Source organism: Labeo rohita, chromosome 18 (assembly GCF_022985175.1).
Source record: "Labeo rohita strain BAU-BD-2019 chromosome 18, IGBB_LRoh.1.0, whole genome shotgun sequence".
Taxonomy (NCBI): domain Eukaryota; kingdom Metazoa; phylum Chordata; class Actinopteri; order Cypriniformes; family Cyprinidae; genus Labeo; species Labeo rohita.
In genome coordinates, this window is record NC_066886.1 from 7,728,707 (window position 1) to 7,750,395 (window position 21,689).

The window sequence follows — 21,689 nt, forward strand, 5'->3', positions numbered from 1 at the left end:
AGCTGTAGATCATTTAGGTAACAACACAGTATTAAGAATCAAGTCATTTTGAATGAGGTCATCTTCATAAATTAAACTATTATTTTCTCTTGTGGACTATATGTAAGCATCCATTTTGTATGATTTATTTTATTTTGGTAAAATAATTAACATTTTGCACATTCTACAGGGTGTATGTAAACTTCTGACTTTAACTGCATGTATTTATTTTTTCACTTATTCTCATTATTTAACTTTTATTTGCATAGTACATAGTTATTTTTACAATTAAATTATTTTACCATTATTTTTTAAGTACTTATTTAATACTTACTATATACAGTTTATTTTTATTTCCATTACATACTGTATATAGGACTTTAAGTCAAAGAAAAAATAAGAAAATAAACAAATGGCTCTGATTGTCCAGCAGGGGTCAGTGGTGCCATGACACTCATATACAGAAGCCTGTGAATTTTGCAATAACTCACTCACTGCACTGCTATTCACATAGTCATTATAAAAGAATGCTTCACAAAACACAGTGCCCGAAATAAGTGACAAGTATGTGCTACTTTGTCTGTGTGTAGGCTACTTGTTCTCCAAGTGTGTGTGCGTGTGTGACTAGTACAAAAGAGATTTGTGTAGCCTATTAATTACACTACTTCTTAAAATATGAAAGAATGTATTACACATAGTGAGTGTCAGCTCTGTTTTCCCTTCAAGTTTGACTATTAGTATTAACTGAGCCAAGTTGGACAGCAATGAGGAACATTTTCGTCGGCTTTTGAGACTCACACCCACACAAAGCTGTCTGACAGGAAATCTGAGCTAGTGTGTTTGTGTTGTTGTGCACACTGAGATGGTATTTTGGTTGTGCTGTGAGCTTATAACAAGGACAGGAAGGGCTTTTTGTTAATAATAATAATGCACCCGTTTTAAGAATACAAATACCCACACCTGCCTTTATGAAATCTGGACAGTAGTACAGTTTACAGATTCAGTGACTCAACTCACTGACCTGAGTCATTTCCTCTTTTTATCAATACCATGAACACACTACATAGAGGAGATGGTAGATGAATGGATTGAATGGTTTAGCTGGGTTTGATCTGTAAATGACTGAAAATGCCAGGTTCATGACTTGCAAAATACTTCCCTACTGGACAGTCAACAGTTGTAAGCAAGAGTTATGATATGATATTGACAGGTGCAAAAAGTATGGCAAATGTGCTAGAGATATCTACTGTATCATATGACCCTGAAATGACTTTTTATTAAAATATGTGTTTCATGTCCTTGAGACCAATGACCAAGTCTTCAGGGTTTTAGTTATATCAATATTGTGCGGTTATGGTAGCATTTCCTGCCGGACTCATCCAGTTTAAAAAAATAAAACCAAATAAAATAAAAAACCTTTCTCTCAATTTTTTTCTTGACCTTGTTGTTCTTAAGATAAGCCATTTGCTCAGGTATAAAAGTGTTATTTGAACTTAAATCCAAGATTTTAGATTTAAACCATTTACTTACACAGATTATACTTTTATTTTTTCCAACATACTTATTATTTTTATTATGTAGTTTATTAGTAAATTTGCTTGTCCATATAATAATGACAGGGTTGAGAAACAACAAACTTGCAGGGTCTCCTTTATACCGATGTTGTGCGGTTAAAGTGGCATTTCCTGCCGGATTTGACTTATTAGTCATCAAAAAATTTAAAACAGATGACTTTTTTTTTCTCTTTCTCTTTACTACATTTATCTTCAGATAAGTTTGGAAGTCTGTTTCCGCCACTGAATAAAAAATATAAAACGGTAATTGCGACTTTTTTATCTCACAATTCTGTTTTTTTTTCATGCAATTGTAAGTTTACATCTCGCAATTTTGACTTTTTTTCTCAGAATTGTGAGATTATAAACTTGCAATTGTGACTTTTCTCTTGCAAATGTGAGTTTATATTATGCATTTCTGATGCATTTATAACTCACAATTGCGAGTTTATAGCAATGCAAGAAAAAAGTAAAAACTGCGAGTTTATATCTTGCAATTCTGACTTTATTATGTGCAATTGCAAGTTTGTATCTCACATTTTTGAGAAAAAAGTCAGAATTGCAAGAAATTGAATTTTCCTCATTTTCGCCCCTTCGCAAAATTGAAAAATAAAAATTTGCAGTTACCATTTTTGTTTTTTATTTAGTGGTGGGCTTCCATAGATAAGCCATTTGCACAGGTAAAAAAAGTTTTTCTTAAAAACTTAAAAAGGTCTTAAACCTTTATGTAGTTTACTGATTTCATCTGCATGATCTGTACATGAATAACAAAAATAATTAAATATACAAAAATATAAATACAAAAACTGACATTATATTACACAATTTTACATAATAACATTTATTTAAAATATTTAAAATTTTATATTTTTATTTATAGATAGATTTTTTGAGGCCTAGTGAATATATTAGTACACTCAGTGTAGACTAAATCCTGTTGACTATCAGAGCAGTATGTCAAAGAATCATTCAAAAGCATCTGTAGGGAATAACGGCAGTGTAAAAGATATGGCCTGAGGCTTCATTTACAACAAGTCATGTAGGGGGAGGAGAGCACTGAGCATGTATTGATGGAAGGAGGGAGGAGGTAAGGGCAGGAGTGTGAGGGAGCTGGGAGTGGGGGAGATGGGAAACGTGTTGTGTGCGTTTGCCGTGATGTGACCTTAATAAAGTGTAGTTGTCAAAGGCCAAGAATGGTGGCGTTCATTTGCGTGTGAGAAGTCAGACAAGTGAGTGAAAACAAGACAGAGTTTACAAGAAGTGTGAGTTGAAAGAGGTCAGGAGTGTTTGGCCTGACTGGTCGAATTAGCACGAGGGTTATCACACCAAGGCATATGACAGAAATACTGAGGTTTATAGTCAAGTGCTGAAGTGTGATTGTGTGCGAGTGTTTGTATATGTGTACGTGTATGTTTGACACTGTCACCTCAGGCTATTAGGCTCAGCTTTACTGATGACAGATCAGCTTTATAATAATCAGAACCAGTCTAAATGAGAAGTGAAAAAAAACACTGCTATGAATTTTTAAAGGATTAATTTAGTTTCCTGTTTGGCATTATTGCTTTATAGACCTGCTCTGTGAGACAATACACAATCTGATTCTCTGTAAATGTGAAAAACAGGAAGTAAATGACATTCATTCCCATGGACTCTTATAGAGAACATATACAGACTTTTGAATTAAAAAAATAAAATAAAATAAAAACGCCTTTGGAGACGGCTGATGGTAGAGAAATGAACATTCAATTCACGGGCAACAGCTCTGGTGGACATTCCTGCAGTCAGCATGCCAATTGCATGCTACCTCAAAACTTGCGATATCTGTGGCATTGTGCTGTGTGATAAAACTGCACATTTTAGAGTGGCCTTTTATTGTGGCCAGCCTAAGGCACACCTGTGCAATAATGATGCGGTCTAATCAGCATCTTGATATGACACACCTGTGAGATGGAAGGATTATCTCGATAAAGGAGAAGTGCTTACTAACACAGATTTAGACAGATATGTGAACAATATTTGAGAGGAATAGGCCTTTTGTGTACATAGAAAAAGTCTTAGATCTTTGAGTTCAGCTCATGAAAAGTCGGGGCAAAAACAAAAGTGTTGCGTTTATAATTTTGGTCAGTGTGTGTGTATATGTATTTTTTTTGGCAGAAATGATAAAAATTAATACTTTATTTAGCAAGGATGCTTTAAATTGATCAAAAGTGATGATAAAGACATTTATAATGTTACAAAATATTTCTATTTCAGATAAATGCTGCTCTTCTGAACTTTCTATTCAGAAACCTAAAAAAATTCTACTCAGTTGTTTTCAACATTAATAATAATAATTAAATCAGCAAAAAATCAGCTTTGAAATCACAGGAATAAATTACGTTTTCAAATGTATTCAAATACAAAACAGTTATTTTGAATAGTAAACATTTTACTGTTTTTTTACTGTATATTGGATCAAATAAATGCAGGCTTGGTGAGCAGAAGATACTCCTTTAAAGAACATTAAAAATCTTACTGTTCAAAAACTTTTGACTGGTAGTGTATATACCAGTCATATATTTATACTGTATATCATGGCACTAAACGATGACCATATTCATATACCTTCAACAATACCATGATACCATGGTAAAAACGCATGTTATTACCACAGTACTTTGTTTTTGTATAGCGCAGTGTTATATTCTCCCTACTGTCTTTGTTTCATCATCCAAAAGTGTGAGAATATAGTAGGTGGTGACAGTGCCCTCCACCCCCGTCCCCTTCCCCCACAAATCACTGACTCATCTGTATTCCTCCTCAGTCTCCCAAGTGGCCCTTTCCTTTCGTCACATGACCGGTGCGTGGCCTCCAATAGAATCAGCCTCATTTTCACCCCTCGGCTGAATTACAGCGATACGTGGACTCCAGTGACCCGACCAATCAGAGGAGAAAAGCTGGCATTCTCCAAATATCAGACCCACTCATCAATATTCCTCTAGTTTTTTCTTTCGAGTCGCACCCCACCCCTTTATCCCTGTTTGTTGGCCCACCCCTTAGGCAACACAATAGGGGTAATTGTCCATGCAACACACACACATTGGCACATAAAGACGGACAGACAAGAGCGTGTGGCGTTTCCCTGCCATATGCCGTCCCTCCTCTGGAATGTGATTATCCTCGGTGGAGAAGAAAACAGAGGCTGAGCGGAAAACACAGTGTGCGGGGGAAGCAAGCGAGGGGAAGGAGGAGGAGGAGCAGTAAAGCAAGTGTAGAGATAGAGAGAGAGCGAGAGAGAGAGTAAGGATGGAGGATGCAGAGTGTGTGGCGGCTCGGCTGGAGAGGGAGGGTTCATGAGAGGGCTGTTCAGTCTGCCGTGATTCTCTGGATAAGGACGACGGAACTGAACTGAAGTGGAAATCTCTTTCTCACACACACACACACACACAGCTGCCATCTCGGAGACTCAGGTCAGTGGTGTTTCTTCATATGTTCACCGAGATCACCGTTGCTTTGCACACAGCTGACCACATTTGACAAGGGCTGTGGCTCCTGAAGCTTTTCGGATTTACCGCAGAAGACAGTATGGTTTAGTCTTTCGGGTCGTGTTGTATAGAAACCTGCTGTTTTGTACATTAGAGCATGTTTATGTCTGACATTTTTGCCTATTTAACTCTGCAGACACTGAAGCAGAGGCGTGGGTCTGGACAGTACGTGGGTGGATTTGAACGGTGCTTTTGTGTAAAACCTAGAGCAAAAACATATTTAAACAGCGTTTTTTGTGCTCGAGTCACAGCGATGAGCAATCCCGGGGTGAATCAGCCACGCTAATTCGAACGCAGACACAGATGCAGAAACAGATGGATGTGGAAACAGGTCAGGGTGCTTCATGGAAGCAGGTGGAGATCTGTGTGTGTGATGGGTGTGTGATCGGTATCCAGACACCAGCAAACACCACACTGTTATCAGATTAAGCAGAGAAGTATCTCTTTACAGGATCAGGGGAGTGTTAAGACTCATTAACGTGCTAAATAACACATATGTAGTCAGCGTCACAGACGGCTAAGACTGCTTTAGCACCTCAGTCCAAGCGCTTTATGTCAATCTGTCTGTCTTTTTTAAAGTACTGTATAAACTTTGTCTTCTTGGGTTAAAAAACTTTTACTATTACACCACTGGTCAAAAGTTTAAAATAATTAAGGTTTTTTAATGTTTTACTAAGAAGTCTCTTATGCTCATTATGGCTGCATTTATTTGATAAAAAATATAGTAAAAGCAGTAATATTATTACAAAATTGAAAATAACTGTTTTCTGTTTGAATGTTTTAAAATGTAATTTATTCCTGTGATCAAATCTAAATTTTCAGCATCATTACTCCAGTCTTCAGTGTCACATGATCCTTCAGAAATCATTCTAATATGCTGATTTGGTTATTATCAGTTATTATTGGTGCTCAGTTATTAATAATGGTTATTTTTACTGTCAATTTTGACAGTTTTTGCTTTACTAATTTTTTGTGGAAACCGTAATGCTTGTTAATTTTATTTATTTATGTATTTATTTTGGATTAATACGTTTTTTTAAATAACAATCTTTTGTGACATTGTACTGTAAATGCCATTACTGTCACTTTTGACCAGTTTAATGCATCCTTGCTAAATTAAAATATTCATTTCTTCATCTAACTTACCCAAATCTTAAGATCTGTAGTGTATCCTGGTTTCCACAAAAAATATTAAGCAGTACAACTGTTTTATGATAGTAAGAAATGTTTCTTGTAAAGTAAAGATGCTGAAAATTCAGCTTCACAGGAATAAATTACATTTTAAAATGTATTAAAATTGAGATTTTAAATTGTAATAATTTTCCACAATATTACTGGTTCTACTGTATTTTTGATAAATGCAGCCTCTGTGATCACACATCTTTCAAAAATTAAAAGAAAATAAAATTTACCAGTATATTTTACACAATTATAAAGCTACGCTACCAGTCAAAAGTTTTTGAACAGTAAAATTTTTAATGTTTTTTTTTTTTTAAAAGAAGTCTCTTCTGCTTACCAAGCCTGCATTTATTTGATCCAAAGTACAGAAAAAAACAGTACATTTTTAAGAATATTTTTACTATTTAAAATAACTGGTTTCTATTTGAATATATTTTTTGAAATATAATTTATTCTTGTGATTTCAATGAATTTTTAGCATCATAACTCCAGTCACATGATCCTGTAGAAATCATACTAATATGCTGATTTGCTGCTCAAAAAACATTTTTATTATTATCACTATGTTGAAAACAGCTGAGTAGAATTTTTTCAGGTTTCTTTGATGAATAGAAAGTTCAGAGTAGCAGCATTTATCTGAAATAGAAATCTTTTGTAACATTATAAATGTCTTTATAATCACTTTTAAACAATTTAAAGCATCTTTGCTAAATAAAAGTATTAATTTCTATAATTTCTTTCCCCCAAAAAACATAAATAAATAAATAAATAAATGATGATGATAATAATGATAATAATAATAATAATAATAATAATAATAATAATAATAATAATAATAATAATAGTAATTATACCTACTCCAAGCTTTTGACTGGTATAGTGTATAATGTAACAATTATTCTTTTTGCTAAAATTCTTTATTAATGCTGATCTTTGGATCTTTCTATTCGTCAAAGAATCCTGAAAAAATGTACTCAACTGTTTTTGATAATAATAATAATAATAATAATAATAATAAAATGTTTCTTAAACAGCAAATCAGCATATTAGAATGATTTCTGAAGGATCATGTGACACTGAAGACTGGAGTAATGATGCTAAAAATTCAGTTTTGATCACAGGAATAAAAACATTTTAAAATATATTCAAATAGAAAACATTTTTAATGTTTTTGCTGTACTTTGCATCAAATAAATGCAGGCTTGGTGAGCAGAAGAGGCTTCTTTTAAAAAAACATTAAAAATCTTACTGTCTTATCTTTTGACTGGTAGTGTATAACATTGGATATTTTGGTCTTGATTCCAAAAATGTCTCGGTTTTTATTTTGACTTTTGATTACAGACTTTATTAACCAATTCTAGTGGACTTTTTTACAGCAAAAGTCTAATGTTTCTCTAATGCTATTTTGTGTAGGAGAAACGTTTGACATTAATACAATCTTATTTGTCATTTTTCTCACCTAAGGGTGGTGGCGTCCCTCTACACACTTGGTTGTTTCTATAACCGATGACCTCACTGCCACCTACGCTGTCTTGTACTGAGAACAGGTGCACAGAAATGTTTTATTATCTGTTTCTCACATGTGACTGCTTTCAGTTGTGAAGTTAATCATGCACACACGCTAAAAGCAAAAAGCAGAACTGTGCTGCAGGAAAATGACATAAAAACAAGTTCAAAAAAAACAGAAGAGAGGATCAAGCATCACAGAATTATGTGTGGGACCCAGTCTGAAAATTCAAAGGCAGACACAGTCTATGAGTCATTTCTTGATTATGTCATTCAATATCAAACTTAGTATCGTCTACAGAGTTTCGAAGTGTTGCATCCATTTCCTGCTATAATTGTTTTGAGGCCCATAGCTGTGTTCATATTGGGATAGAGAGAGACTATATTGATGAAAGCTGAAAAGTGAGTTGGTTTGTTGATATTATTGCACATTTATACTTCATACTCATTGATCTGTCACTAAGCAGCTTTTATCAGTGCGTGTAATTATTCTTTAGTGTCCAGCACATTCATGCACACATAACATTTTGTAACTTGCACTTTGAGGAAATAGTTGGATCCTTTTTTATTTACACATATAGGAGGATTTCACTGCAGTTTGTTTTATTTTTTTTTCTCTGGCAGTGTTGGTAGCACGGTGCATCATCTAAGGTTATGTTTATAGTGTCTATGCTGTTGTTGAATGAACATTTACTTATAGTCAGTGTCCTGCTGTTTCTCACATTGGCTGGGAAATTGGTTTGAGACCATAGACGGGAAGGAGTGAGACACCACCACAGGAAGGACAAAAAAATTGCAGCTATAATACTTGTAAGACGACTTGCATGTCGTGGGTATTTCAACGTTGTTTAGCATATTGTCGTCTGCTTAAGATGGAGAAACATCTTAGGAATACCAGAAAAAAAACGAAGACTAGGACACACAGGAGAACTAAGAGCAGAGCAGGTATTTTTCCTCATTTTTTAGTGCATTTCTTTATGTATCAAATGACATGACCACACATATATTTGTGTCAAAATCTTACGTTGTGCTCATGATATGTAACATGTCTTGTTTAGATCAGTTTTGTGACCTGGTCAAATTTCATAATCAGGTAAAATGATGCATTTTGTCAGAGTTTTTTTGTTTTTTTGTCTGAATAACAACACACAAAATTCATCATAATATTTCTATATATGTTTTTTTTAATCTGTGGACAGTTTGCTGTAAACTCAAGCATGTATGAACATATGAATCTCAAAAAAGTATATTTACACTACCAGTCAAAAGTTTTTGAACGGCAAGATTTGTAACGTTTTTTAAAGAAGTCTCTTCTGCTCACCAAGCCTGCATTTATTTGATCCAAAGTACAGCAAAAACAGTAAAATTTTGAAATATTTTTACTGTTTATAATAACTGTTTTCTTTTTTAATATTTTTTTAAATATAATTTATTCCTGTGATTTCAAAGCTGCATTTTTAGCATTACTCCAGTCACACGATCCTTCAGAAATCATTCTATTATTCTGATTTGCTGCTAAAAACAGTTATTATTATTGTTATTTTGCTTAAAACAGCTGAGTAGATTTTTTTCAGGTGTCTTTGATGAATAGAAAGTTCAGAAGAACATCTTTGATCTGAAATAGATTTTGTTTGCAAAATAAAAAATGTCTTTATCATCACTTTTGATCATTTTAAAGCATCCTTGCTAAATAAAAGTATTTAGTTCCCAATTTCTGAAGGATCATGTGACACTGACGACTGGAGTAATGATATTGAAAATTTAGCTTTGATCACAGGAATAAATTACATTTTAAAATATATTCAAATAGAAAGCAGTTATTTTAAATAGTAAAATATTTAACGGTATTTACTGCTTTTGCTGTATTTTGGATCAAATAAATGCACTTTTAAAAAAAATCATTTAAAATCATACTGTTCACAAACTTTTGACTGGTAGTGTATATATAATATGTTGCATTGTGATTTGATTACAAGCATATTTTTCCCAATTTCTCATTACCATAATGTAAAATATATATTTATAGATCATAGTATTTATTTAGGATAATTCAGAAAAAAATCATAGTTGTTATAATGCATTTTAATACAGAAATAATAATACATCATAATAAAACAATATTGATAATAATGATAAATGCAAAATAAGGTATTAATAAAGCTATTATTAATATTGATTATTACTACTATAAAGCTGTGGTAAATTGTACTAATCTCCAGTATCATCAAAAAATAATAACCTAAACTATCTGAAAGCTTCTTATACTTGGTAGAGACTGGTTACTATATATATTTGTAAGGCTTTGGCTCTTTCTGTTTATTGTGTCAATATTAAATCAATGTTTAAGCATGTTTTTTTAAGAAATTAATACTTTTATTCACCAAGGATGTATTAAGTTAATGATTAAAAGTTTATTAAAAGTTAATAATAAATAATTTACATTGTTATAAAATATTTATATTTTGAATAAACACTGTACTTTTTAAACTTGTTATTCATGAAAGAATCCTGAAAAAAAAAATCACAGGTTCCAAAAAATATTTGGCAGCACAACTGTTGATATTATCCAACATTGATCATTCTAGTAATAAATCCGCATATTAGAATGATTTCTGAAGGATCATGTGACACTTAAGACTGGAGTAACAGCTGATAAAAATTCAGCTTTTCATCACAGGAATAAATTCTATTTTAAAGTATGTTAAAATAAAAAACATTATTTTATATTGTAAAAACATTTTGCAATATTACTGTTTTTTTTTCTATATTTTTAATCAAATAAATGCAGCCTTAATGAGCATAAGAGACTTCTTTAAAGACTATTACAAGTCTTACTGACCCCAAACTTTTGAACGGTAGTGTATATTAAAAAAATTTGATAGCTCAATATTGTCAACATTTTACTATATTCGGTATATATCTCGATATGTTTGCATTTGCTTTTAAATAATAAAAAAAAACTGATTTTCTTCTGCCCCCACTAAAAAAACAACAAAAATAATTTAGATAGAACAGCTATTGTTACAGAGTAAATACAAATTGTTTACTGCAAATTTAAGCAGTTAAAAAAAAATCTAGTGATTCAGGGATTTGAACACTTGATGTTTGGCAACCGCACTCATGAAAGTGCACTCATGAAAAATTTTATGTCGTCATGAAAATTATTGCGATATTATCGCTAATATTTGATATAACGCCCAGCCCTAGTGACAAACCATCGGTTTCATGCATTATAATTTGTTCTGTTAGTTGGTTTCAGTTGTTTAAAATGCATGCGTACATACTTAAAATTGCTTGAGCCTGAATTAGGGTAGCATTACTTGCATTGACCGGATGCATAAGTCACTGCCTATTGAAAACCACAATATTTACATTCATAATGACACTAGACTGTGAACATGATTCATGGCGCATTTCCTCTAACAAGGTTGCTCTAACAAGGGCTTCACATAAATGCTAAATTACATGCTACACAGGATCATAAATAACCTCGTTCGGATGAAAGATGACTGTATTTTGTGTTTCTAAATTAACTGAAGTGTCATGGAAACATCTTTGCATGGTTATCCAGCTCTGTACATCCCAGTAACACATTTGTACAGTGTTTGTTAAGAATTTCTTTGATAGCTCATAAAAAAAGGCTTTATATAGGGTCCCAAAAGCCCCCTCTTTCATCTTCATTAAAGTTTTTTTGTTGTGGTTGTTGTGTTAGCTTACAGAATGTGTTTTGTGTAAAGCTGCTGTTAAAAATGGTGATTATGTGAGCATGTGTGCACGTTTGAGTGTGTGGGGGACGCCAGATCCTTCTGTCACAAGGGCTCCAGATGGTATGAGGAAAAAGCCTTGCTTTAATCTGACTTCCGGGCTAAAACGCAAACACACACCCTGTCCCTCTCAAAACTTTACACTTCCTTCAAACTGACTGTTTTGTCACATTCTCTCTTTAATTTATTCAATGAGTTCTCCATCATTCATCACTGCATTTTGTCTCTCTTTATACTTCCCCATTCTCTTTAGGTTTCTCTCAGTAGCGTAGCATTATTATTGTGGTCTTATATATTCAGCTGTGTGCTTTATAAGCTGCATGCGTGTTAATGTGTGCCTTCATGTACACATGTGTTTACAATTGGCAACCACATGCCACTTGTTTAGCGATTGGCTTTCATCTTTTATGTGTGTTAGAAATAGAGTACATTAACCGAGCTCTCACATGCCCTAGATAATACTGCGGAATTAATTACTGGTGAGTCTCTGGGGATTTACTTTTCTTTTGTTTTGCTACAAATGCTGGATTAATGTTCTCTCATCCTTTCTATTCACACACAGACCTTCTGCTGCTTCTGCTGTTTTTATTGTCTGAAAGACATTTATCTACTTTAATTGTTTTGCAGTCATACTATTATACATAATACTGTTTTATGTTTTTACTTTTAATGTTAACGTTATATTTTGCTTAGATTGCATTTATTTGTTTATTTATTTATTTAGCTAGCTAGCATTATACCATAATTTTAAGCTTCCAACTTAGTGTACATTATAGAATTTCACATAAATAAATAAATAAATACAATCATGTTTGATTATTTATTTATTTTGTATTGTGACATTTTAAGCTTAAAAATGTGTATAAATCATATATTTTTAAATTAATTTTTTTTTTTTTTGTTCATTTTTTTATTGCTTCCAACTTCAGCTGCATTATAGAATTACATACTTTGTATAATTTATATAATTTTAATAATTTTAATTTTAATAAGTATATTTATTTATTTTTGTTTTGTTCAATTTTTATTGCTTCCAACTTCATATACATTATAGAATTTCATATAATTAAATTAGTTGTATTTATTTATTTATTTATTTTGTATTGTGACATTTTAAGCTTAAAAAATTCTATGAATTATATGATTTTGTATAATTAAATTAAGCTTATTTATTTATTTTTTATTGTGACAGTTACATTTCTAATATTGTATAAATTGTAAAATTTTTTGTAATTTAATTAAGCCCATTTTAATTATTTTGTATTGCAACATTATTTTAAACTCCCTACTTTTTTAAAAAAAAAAATATATATTAATTACATAGTTTGTATTTATATAATATAAATAATTGTAATAATTGTATTTAATTATTTATTTATTTATTTATTATTTTATTTTATTTTGTTCATTTTTATTGCAACTTCATATACATTATAGAATTATATAGTTTATAGAATTATATATTTTGTATAATTTACATAATTTAAATTTTAATGTTTATTTATTTATTTATTTTTATTTTTTCCTTGCAACTTCAAATACATTATAGAATCTCATATTATTAAGTGAGTTATATTCTGTTTATTGATTTATTTATTTATTTTGTATAGTGACATTTTAATCTTAAAATGTGTGCAAATTATATGACTGTATAGTTAAATTAAGCTTATTTATTCATTTATTTGTGTGTTTATTGTGACATTATTTAAAACTGCTAACATTGTATAAATTGTGTAATTTTATGTAATTTAATTTAGCCTATTTTATTTATTTATTTTGTAATGTGACATTATTTTGAGCACCCAACTTTGTATAACTTATATGTAAATTATAGTTTGTATAATTTATGTAATTTTAATAAATTTTCTATTAATTTTAATTAATAGTCTATTTATTTTATTTTATTATTTTATTTTTTACATTCTTACATTATTTAAAAATTCCAACTTAGTATAATTTGAAAAGGGTCATTTTCTATTCCAACAGGACAATGCTCTGTGCAATAAGCAAGGTTTATATTGAAAACATTTAATGAGTTCTATGTTTAAGAACTGGCCAAAAATACAATCTGAACTCCATTGAACACATTTGGGATACAATGGCATTCATATCTAAATGGGATCAAATCCTCAGACATCTTGCAGCATCTAATGAAAAGTCTTTCTAGAAGAATTAAGGCTGATAGCAGAACCAGCTCTATTAATAATAGTGGTTTAGTGTCATTTACACGTTGGCACTAAGATTTGCAGATCTCTTCCTGTTCTTATTTTTAATCCACCCACGTTTCTCAGTTTCTTAATCCCCCTCACCATCTCAAAATGCATTCTGGAAACTCCCAAAAAAAAAGTGTTGAGAATAAAACTAACTAAATATTCCTCTTGGTGTCTTTCAGATAAATCTGGCAACCCCAGCTGCTTCCCCTCCAAACAATCTGATGAAGAGGAGCTTTGTGTTGGAGTGAAGATCGCTCAGAACAAAGGTAAGCAACAACCCTCCCTTCCTCTGCTTCTTAATCTGTCTATTCCTTTCTCTAGACGTTCACTAAAACATCGTCTAGCTCGGATCCTTAGGAGAAAAGTGTTTATTGGAGATGCTGATGCATATCAGCAATATTGTACATCAGAATAAAGCTTTTATAAAAACCTGTATCTGTGAGCTGTTGGATTTACAACCTGCTGTAAGAGATAAGAGATAATTTTATGTTATGTAATAGTGGTTTTAAGGTTTATGGGAATGAATAGGCGTGACTGAGCAACACTTACTGTACATGGAATATGGACAATGATCCTTCAGCCACAGTGTTCAACAACATTGTTCTGTTTTCGTCTCTCTTGGTTAATGGAAGAAGAAGGTTAACGTGAAGACAAATTTGGAGAATTTTGTAGTTATATCAGACCAGATTTGATGTTTAATGTACAATTATGCCAGGAAAGATCACTGGACCAATGAATCTAAATGGTAAGTTACCCAGCACAACACCACATGAATAGAAACAGTGCAATCTACAAAATATTTTTTGCTTTGGCTTCGCTTTGGATAAAAGTGTTCAATAAATAACACTCAAAAACAGTGCTGTAAGTAGCTCTGTGTGTAAACAAAGGCCTCAGCAGCTTCACAAAGTTTGCTTTCATTTGTCAGATCGATATTAAATAGAAAGCTTTTGTTCTCCAGACAGTATATGAGAATACAAATGGACATTATAGTAGTTGGAGATGGGAACACTGTACTGAGTTTATGTGATTTTTATAACCTGGTGGTTAATTATGTGATTTTGGTCTTGAGTATTTGACTTATAGTGGTTGAGTGGTTTATAATTGCTTATATACTTTGTGTACAGTATTTTATATTCCGAGCTGTGTTGCGTTGAAAATATCAACAGGTAGCGGCAGTAGTCCAAAATATGTATAAAACAATGTGGATTTTTTAAGTAACGTAAATCTTTCATGGGTTTTCTACTACAAATTTTAATAAGTGACATCATTTACGTTATATAAAGCAATACAAGTATTAATACCTGGGGTTCCCTTTAAGAAATTAATATTTTTATTCAGCAAGGATGCATTTAACTGATCAAAAGTGATAGTAAAACATTTATAATATTACAAAAGTTCTATTTCAAAAGAATCTAACTTTTTACTCAAAGTTCAAATCTTGAACAAAAAAACAGCTTGTCAAGATTGATAATAAGAAACACTAAATTAGAATAGTTAGAATGATTTTTGACATCATGGGATCATGTGACACCTCCACATCCTTCGGAAATGTAATGGCTGCTGAAAATTCAGCTTTGCCACCAAAGAAATAAATTACATTTTAAAATATACTTTAAATTTGCAATAATATTTCCTAATTTTAGTGTGTTTAATTCTTAGTTACTAGTGAATTCAAAAACGCTAAAAAAACGTACTGAACCCAAACGTTCGTAAAGTAGTGTGTATATATACACTACCAGTCAAAAGTTTTTGAACAGTAATATTTTTTGTTTTTTTAAGACGTCTCTTCTGCTTACCAAGCCTGCATTTATTTGATCCAAAAAACGTTACAATTTTAAAATATTTTTACCATTTAAAAGAACTGTTTTCTATTTAAATATATTTTACAATGCAATTTATTCCTGTGATTTCAAAGCTGAATTTTTTGCATCATAGCTGGTGGTGTAGTGGGTATGTTTAGCACAACATAAAGCCACTAATCATACCTTGAAAAAAAATAGTGCAGAGATAATTGTCATTCAGAAAATTCACCAAATAACACATTGTGAACTTTCCAACACAAACATGAAATTCTGAAGTAGAAAAGCTGAAACAGTATTTTCTTGTAAAATGTACTCCGATAGGCTTTGTTTTAGTTGCAACTTCATTTACAAGTCATTTTCACAGTGTACCAAGATAAACTGATTCAGTTTTTCTTTGGGCAATGGTTGACAAAGCAAAAATTCCTACTTGACCTGCCTAGATCATTACATCATAGGTTATACACTGACAGCTCTTGAGTGATTGTTGTAGAAACTGTTGCTATGACAGGTTGATGTTCTGATATCATGTCTGGAAGCCTCCAAAGAGGAAATGCTAAAAGTAGCTTCAACTTGTCACTGTAAGTGATCCGAGAGCAAAGCAGAATATGAACATTTTACTTCATTAACTGCATGCAACAGAAAGGACATCCGTATTTACACAAACCTCAGGTTTGAGTTAAGCTGTGGCTGTCTGGGATGTGTCAAGATGGTTGTGCAACACCAGATCCTTAGGAGAACTCTTCTCTGTCTCCACTCGATGTCAAAATGAGATTAAAGTAAATCAGATCTGCAGTGGAATCTGGTAAACAGCTTAATAAACTTGTAAGGTGTGTCAGTGCATGCAGTTCATGTTCAAAGTGTGTGTGCATTTATCAGTTCCCACCACTGAATGATTGCTATTCAATCTGTGCCTCTCAAGTAAGAGCTTCATTTAATTTTAGCCTGTTTGAGTCCATGTGAATTTTCCTCTCAGTATTTTGTAACATGAGAGTGTTTGTGTGCCAAGAGGTTTTGGGAATAAGACTGATGCTGCTCAAGGCTGTTGAAAGGGCACAGTACACCTTAGTCTTCTGCTGTATTTCATTTTTTACTGGAATGAAAATGAGGTTGTGAGAAATAGAAGTACAATGCGTTCAATGGATTGTACTGCTTTTTAACAACATGCCGATTGTTCTGATGAAACATCTTTCCAGAAAACGTTCAGTAGACAAAAACAGTACAGAACAGTTTTGAAAATGACGTCTGATCTATGACCTTTACACAGTGCATGCTATTATAAAGAAAGACTACCTCACACAGCCTTTTCTTCCACTTTAAATTCAGTATGTCGTGCACTGACTAAGGTCTGCTGCATTTCTTCCTCATTTGTACCATCAAATTTGTTTCATCACATGTCTTACGCTCACACTCTAACCCCTGAGTCACTCTGTATTTAATATGTTTATGAGTTTTTATACTTTTACTGATATACACTGGCTTTCAAAAGTTTGGGATCAGTAAGATTTTTAAAGACGTCTCCCAAGCTTTGGATGATAGTATATATTGTTACAAAAGATTTCTATTTTAAATAAATGTTTTTTTATTCATCAAAGAATACCCAAAAAGGTATCACAGGTTCCCAAAAAAAAAAATAAGAAAAGAAAAATTAAGCATATTAGAATGATTTCTGAAGAATCATGTGACACTGAAGACTGGAGTTATGATGCTGAAAATTCAGCTTTGCATCACAGGAATTAATTCTATTTTAAAGTATATTAAAATGGAAAACCACTTTTTAAAATTGCAATAATATTTCACAATATTACTGTTTTTACTGTGTTTTTAATAAAAAAAACACAGCCTTGATGAGCAGAAAAGATTTCAAATAACATTAAAAATGTAACTGCTCCCAGTAACAACACTGTATATACATATTTTATTTTATTTGTTTATTTATTTTTGCTTGTTTACTACAAGTAACGTTAAGGAGACTATTAGTTTTGACAATGATGGACATAAAGACGATAATAAAACAGAAAAATAATTTAAAAAAAATTAATTTAACTAATATTCTAATTTTTTATTTTTTTTTACCATCATCACATAACCAGAAAGAGAATATTTTTCACTTATTTATCATATTGAGGTGCATAAAATGCCACTAACACACAGCACTATGTGCACTGTGCATCAAAACCACTAAATGCTACAATGTAAATGGCCTTCACCAGTGTTGTGTTTGAGAGTGCATTATGTGTGAGTGGAGGGGAGGGGCTGTTTCCTCATGTCTTTGTGACAGTTTTAGTCAGTCTGTGGTTTATAGACGACCGGAAGGCTTGAATGAAGAAAACTGCTCTTATGTTTGTTTCATAGTCCTGGATTATTTGGCTTCATTACAACGGACAGAAGGTGAGATTACTTTGGCTTGACAATCAAAATCTTATCCCTGCTAGTGCTGTTTTCACTGGTTAACATAGTTTGGTTAGATGTTGTGACAGTATAATTAAACTTGGCAACAGCACTTGGTGGAGGACACTGGACTCGCAAATTTGCTATTCTTTCATCACTGCGACTGAATAATTCATATTTTGGTCACCTGCTAGCTTTATTTTCGACTTTCTCATGGGTTTGTTTGCCTGAACAAGTTCAAGCAGTTCACATTTTTTTAGTTTTGTTAGTTTGCTTTTTTTCGTCTGGCACTTTTGCATGGTTAAAGGAATGCATTTTACATATGTCCATTTCTAACTTCCTTCACGTTTATGTATTGCCTCTCTGTGTTCCTCTGTTGCAAGGCAAGCTCCAAAAACATTTGCTAACTATTTCTGCTCCTTATGGTCAGTTCCCACCTCGGTTTGCAAATTAAATGAGCTGGTCTTATCTGTTCTGTATTGGCTGGTACTTTCCCACAAGGTTTTTATTGACAGTACAGTACCAAAGTGTCAGTCATTTTCATATATATATATATATACGGCATGGTGGCTTTCCCATAAACTGAACATTTTTCTATTTAAATTAAGGTCGTTTTGTGATGTTGTAACTAGTTAAAACTGGATTTTAAGTGTCAAACTTGCTTGTGAAGACATCTGGAATGGTTTTAGTGGCCGAAGGTTAGACATTATGTTTTATTTACTGGAACAAACTGCTATTATTAAACTCAGATGTTGATCTGATTTAAGCTATGTATAAAATCAGATATGTCAGGTCAAACCACAGACTTTTTTTCCCTTCTTTATTTTGCCAGGAATGCCAAAGTTGGCACACGCCTGTGTTTTAGACTATGAGAATGCGGAACATTTGTGCTTTTTCCCATGCAAACATTTTACCAGCAATTATTATCATAATTTACATTCCCTAGACCACACATGGTTTGACATCAACCTGGCTTACTTTTCTACTCATTACAGCTGAAAAAACCCAGCGAGACATTTCTAATAGATCTACATGCAGGTGTTTCTCTATTATGATGTGCACCGTTTCGATTTCGTCTGCTTTCCCAGACAGAGGATTTTGGGACGAGGTTGCCATGGTAACTTATTATAGTCTGAGCAAGGCCATGCCATGGAGTGCATTATTCACCTGAGGATGCTTTCATTGTTTTGTTAGGGAGATAAAGTATGCTTGCACGCACTGAGGTAGACAATAGCCACATTCACACATCAATGCAATTTTTCATGCTTAATTGTCAAACTGACTTTTCCAGTAAATCTACCACGTCTGCAGTAGCTTTGTCTCTTGTATTCATATGCCATTCACACATCAGCACCCAAATTCTGGTCAAACTTTGTTGCTATTTGCTATTTGATTGGCCTTTAAACACTTCCTGTAGAAAAGTCAATGGTTTAAAGGTTAAAAAATCTTGAAATTTGTGTTGTGTTACATAACAACGCTCAAAATTACATAACTGTTAGAGAACGAGTTTCAGTAAAATAATTGGTCCCATTTGCTCAGATAGCTGTTCATTTCAGCATTCATCCAGCGTGAAGAATTTCTTTTCACAGCATAGTTATAATTTTTCAAGTTCCGTGTGACAGGTTTACAACTAAAATGCATGGAGTAACTGCATCGGCTCCTATAGAGCATAGTTTCAAACAGTTTGACAGTATACTTGTTATGTTAGAGTCAGTCATCCAACCTTACATGTGTACAATGTATTTTCACACGTAGCATCAGAACTTTTCCGGTAATGTTGCAACTTCTTCATTTTGTCAGCGGCCTCTTCACACAGGACCTCTAAATAGAAAAATTTTGATGAATGTGCTGATAAGGCTGAATGTGTTAAAGCTCTTAATGGCAACAATTTCTGCACATTTCTGGAGGTGTTTTGATACTGACAGTGCTGTCATTGTTGTTTTTTGTAGCACTTTTATGCCATTTTGAATTATTATTTTATATAAAAATTGTTAATGCAAACACAGTTTTTATGGAAGCTAGGGCTGTATGAAATCTGTTTTATTTTTTCCCAAATTCCATTTTTTTCCATTTTAATTTTTCTGGATTCCGTTTTTTTTTTTTTTAATTGTTTGTTTTAATTTTTCTAGACTTTGTTTTAAGGGTTATATAAAAAAAATATTAAACAGCATGTTAAAAAATATTTAAATATTTAAATATTAAAAAGCATGTCTAATTAATTGAAATAATGAAACTTACACAGTTTAACAGCAATTTATTAAAAGTTCAGCAAAAATTTAATTTTTAAGGCCCTATGCGTTTTTTTCCTGTCTCACATTTAGTTTTATTTTTACCAAATTCTGGATTCCATTCATCTCTAATCGATTGATTTTATTAAAATAATAATAATAATAATAATTTTTTTGTTATTGTAATTATTTTTTATTTTTCAGAAATACTGTTTTTAATTTTTTCTGGTAAATAAATTCTGGTAAATATTCCTTAAAAAATGTTTTAATAAGAAATTTTAAAAATTAGTAGTAGTAGTAGTACTATCATTACATTACATAATATATTTCTGTCACAGTTTCTTCAAGATAAACCAAACTTTTATTTTGACGAGTTGCTGTGAAGGCCTTTAAGTTTCTGTTTGTATCCACAAGTTTCCGAGGGGTGCTACTGTAAAAAAAAAAGTGGGTACAACTTCTGGTGAGGTGGCGGACGTAGTATACCAATGGTATTTTGTGCGCTAATTAGCAAAGAGGCTACGCGTTTTTTTAGACCATTGTTTACTTTGTAAAGATGCACACCTTTATGAGAGATGTCATTACATTCTTATGGACAACATATGATTTTTGAATTTGTATTCCCACATCGTTAGCAAGTTTGGATCGCTAAATCTTGAATGACTGTCAGCTAGTGAAATTACATTTGAACCGAGACTTCAGAGCTTGTGTTAAAGGGCATGCCAGATGAAGCCTCGATTCGAGGCTTGTTAATGTAGAAATCACTTTCGTAGAAGCCTCACTTCCTGTTCAGTCATGTGCGCAATTCACTGCGTCTTAATGTTCGACCCCCAGATCTTACTTTGCGAGTACATTTTCATTGGGACTTATTTAATAATTACATTTTTAAATACCCAGTCATACAAGTAATATGAAGAATACAAATTATTTCAGGAAAGTTAAATATATGCCATATGCAATTAACATATGTGTACATTCTTTTATTACATCATAGTGATATTCGTACTGGCATTTAATGGCACTGTTCAGTGGGTAAATTAATTTTAGAGTCAGAAATTACAAAAAAACACACAAATGGTTAGGCTTTTATTTGTTCCATGGATCGATCTATGGAAATTGTGGTTCTTCCGACGGAGCTCCACAGGCTTTTGGCTGCTTTATTTTTTACTAACCACCAGATCGCGCTGTTTTCGACACTCTCGAAGCTTTGAATCTTTTCCCGAAACAGTCAGAGGAAAGTCTCGGTGCTTCACAAGGCTTCATTTGCCCGTCACTCCTGTCAACTGTTGAATGAATGAGTGTCACGTCCCGCTTGTTTACTTTGAACCGGAAGACGCTCCCACTTTTGAAGCAAGGCCTCATGGGGCGTAGGAAACTTGTGGATATGTTTTCTCTAAAGAAATGGTAAAATGCTCATGAAGTAATTCTCAAAGCAGTTCTAGAGGCTTCAGTATGTGTGTAGTAAACGAAACCGTGTATCTGCGCCATTCATTCACACAGAGACATGCAGAACAGGCAGGATTCATATTTAAGTAGTTTTTTGTGGCTTAATATTC

The 21,689-nt window shown here is 32.5% G+C and overlaps 1 protein-coding gene across 6 annotated transcripts in view; it reads left to right on the forward strand.

The window, feature by feature from the left end:
- The window catches only part of fgd4a (FYVE, RhoGEF and PH domain containing 4a), a 61,463-nt gene that overhangs the window by 12,796 nt on the left and 26,978 nt on the right, over positions 1–21,689 (forward strand). For 3 of the 6 annotated variants that reach the window (XM_051134989.1, XM_051134992.1, XM_051134991.1), the window contains exon 2: positions 13,898–13,984. In XM_051134989.1, coding sequence (XP_050990946.1) covers positions 13,898–13,984 — 87 coding nt within the window. Of the gene's footprint in view, positions 1–8,554; positions 8,687–13,897; positions 13,985–17,713; positions 17,909–21,689 lie in introns of those variants that run through there. The other 3 variants (XM_051134988.1, XM_051134987.1, XM_051134990.1) reach the window with 3 other exon arrangements.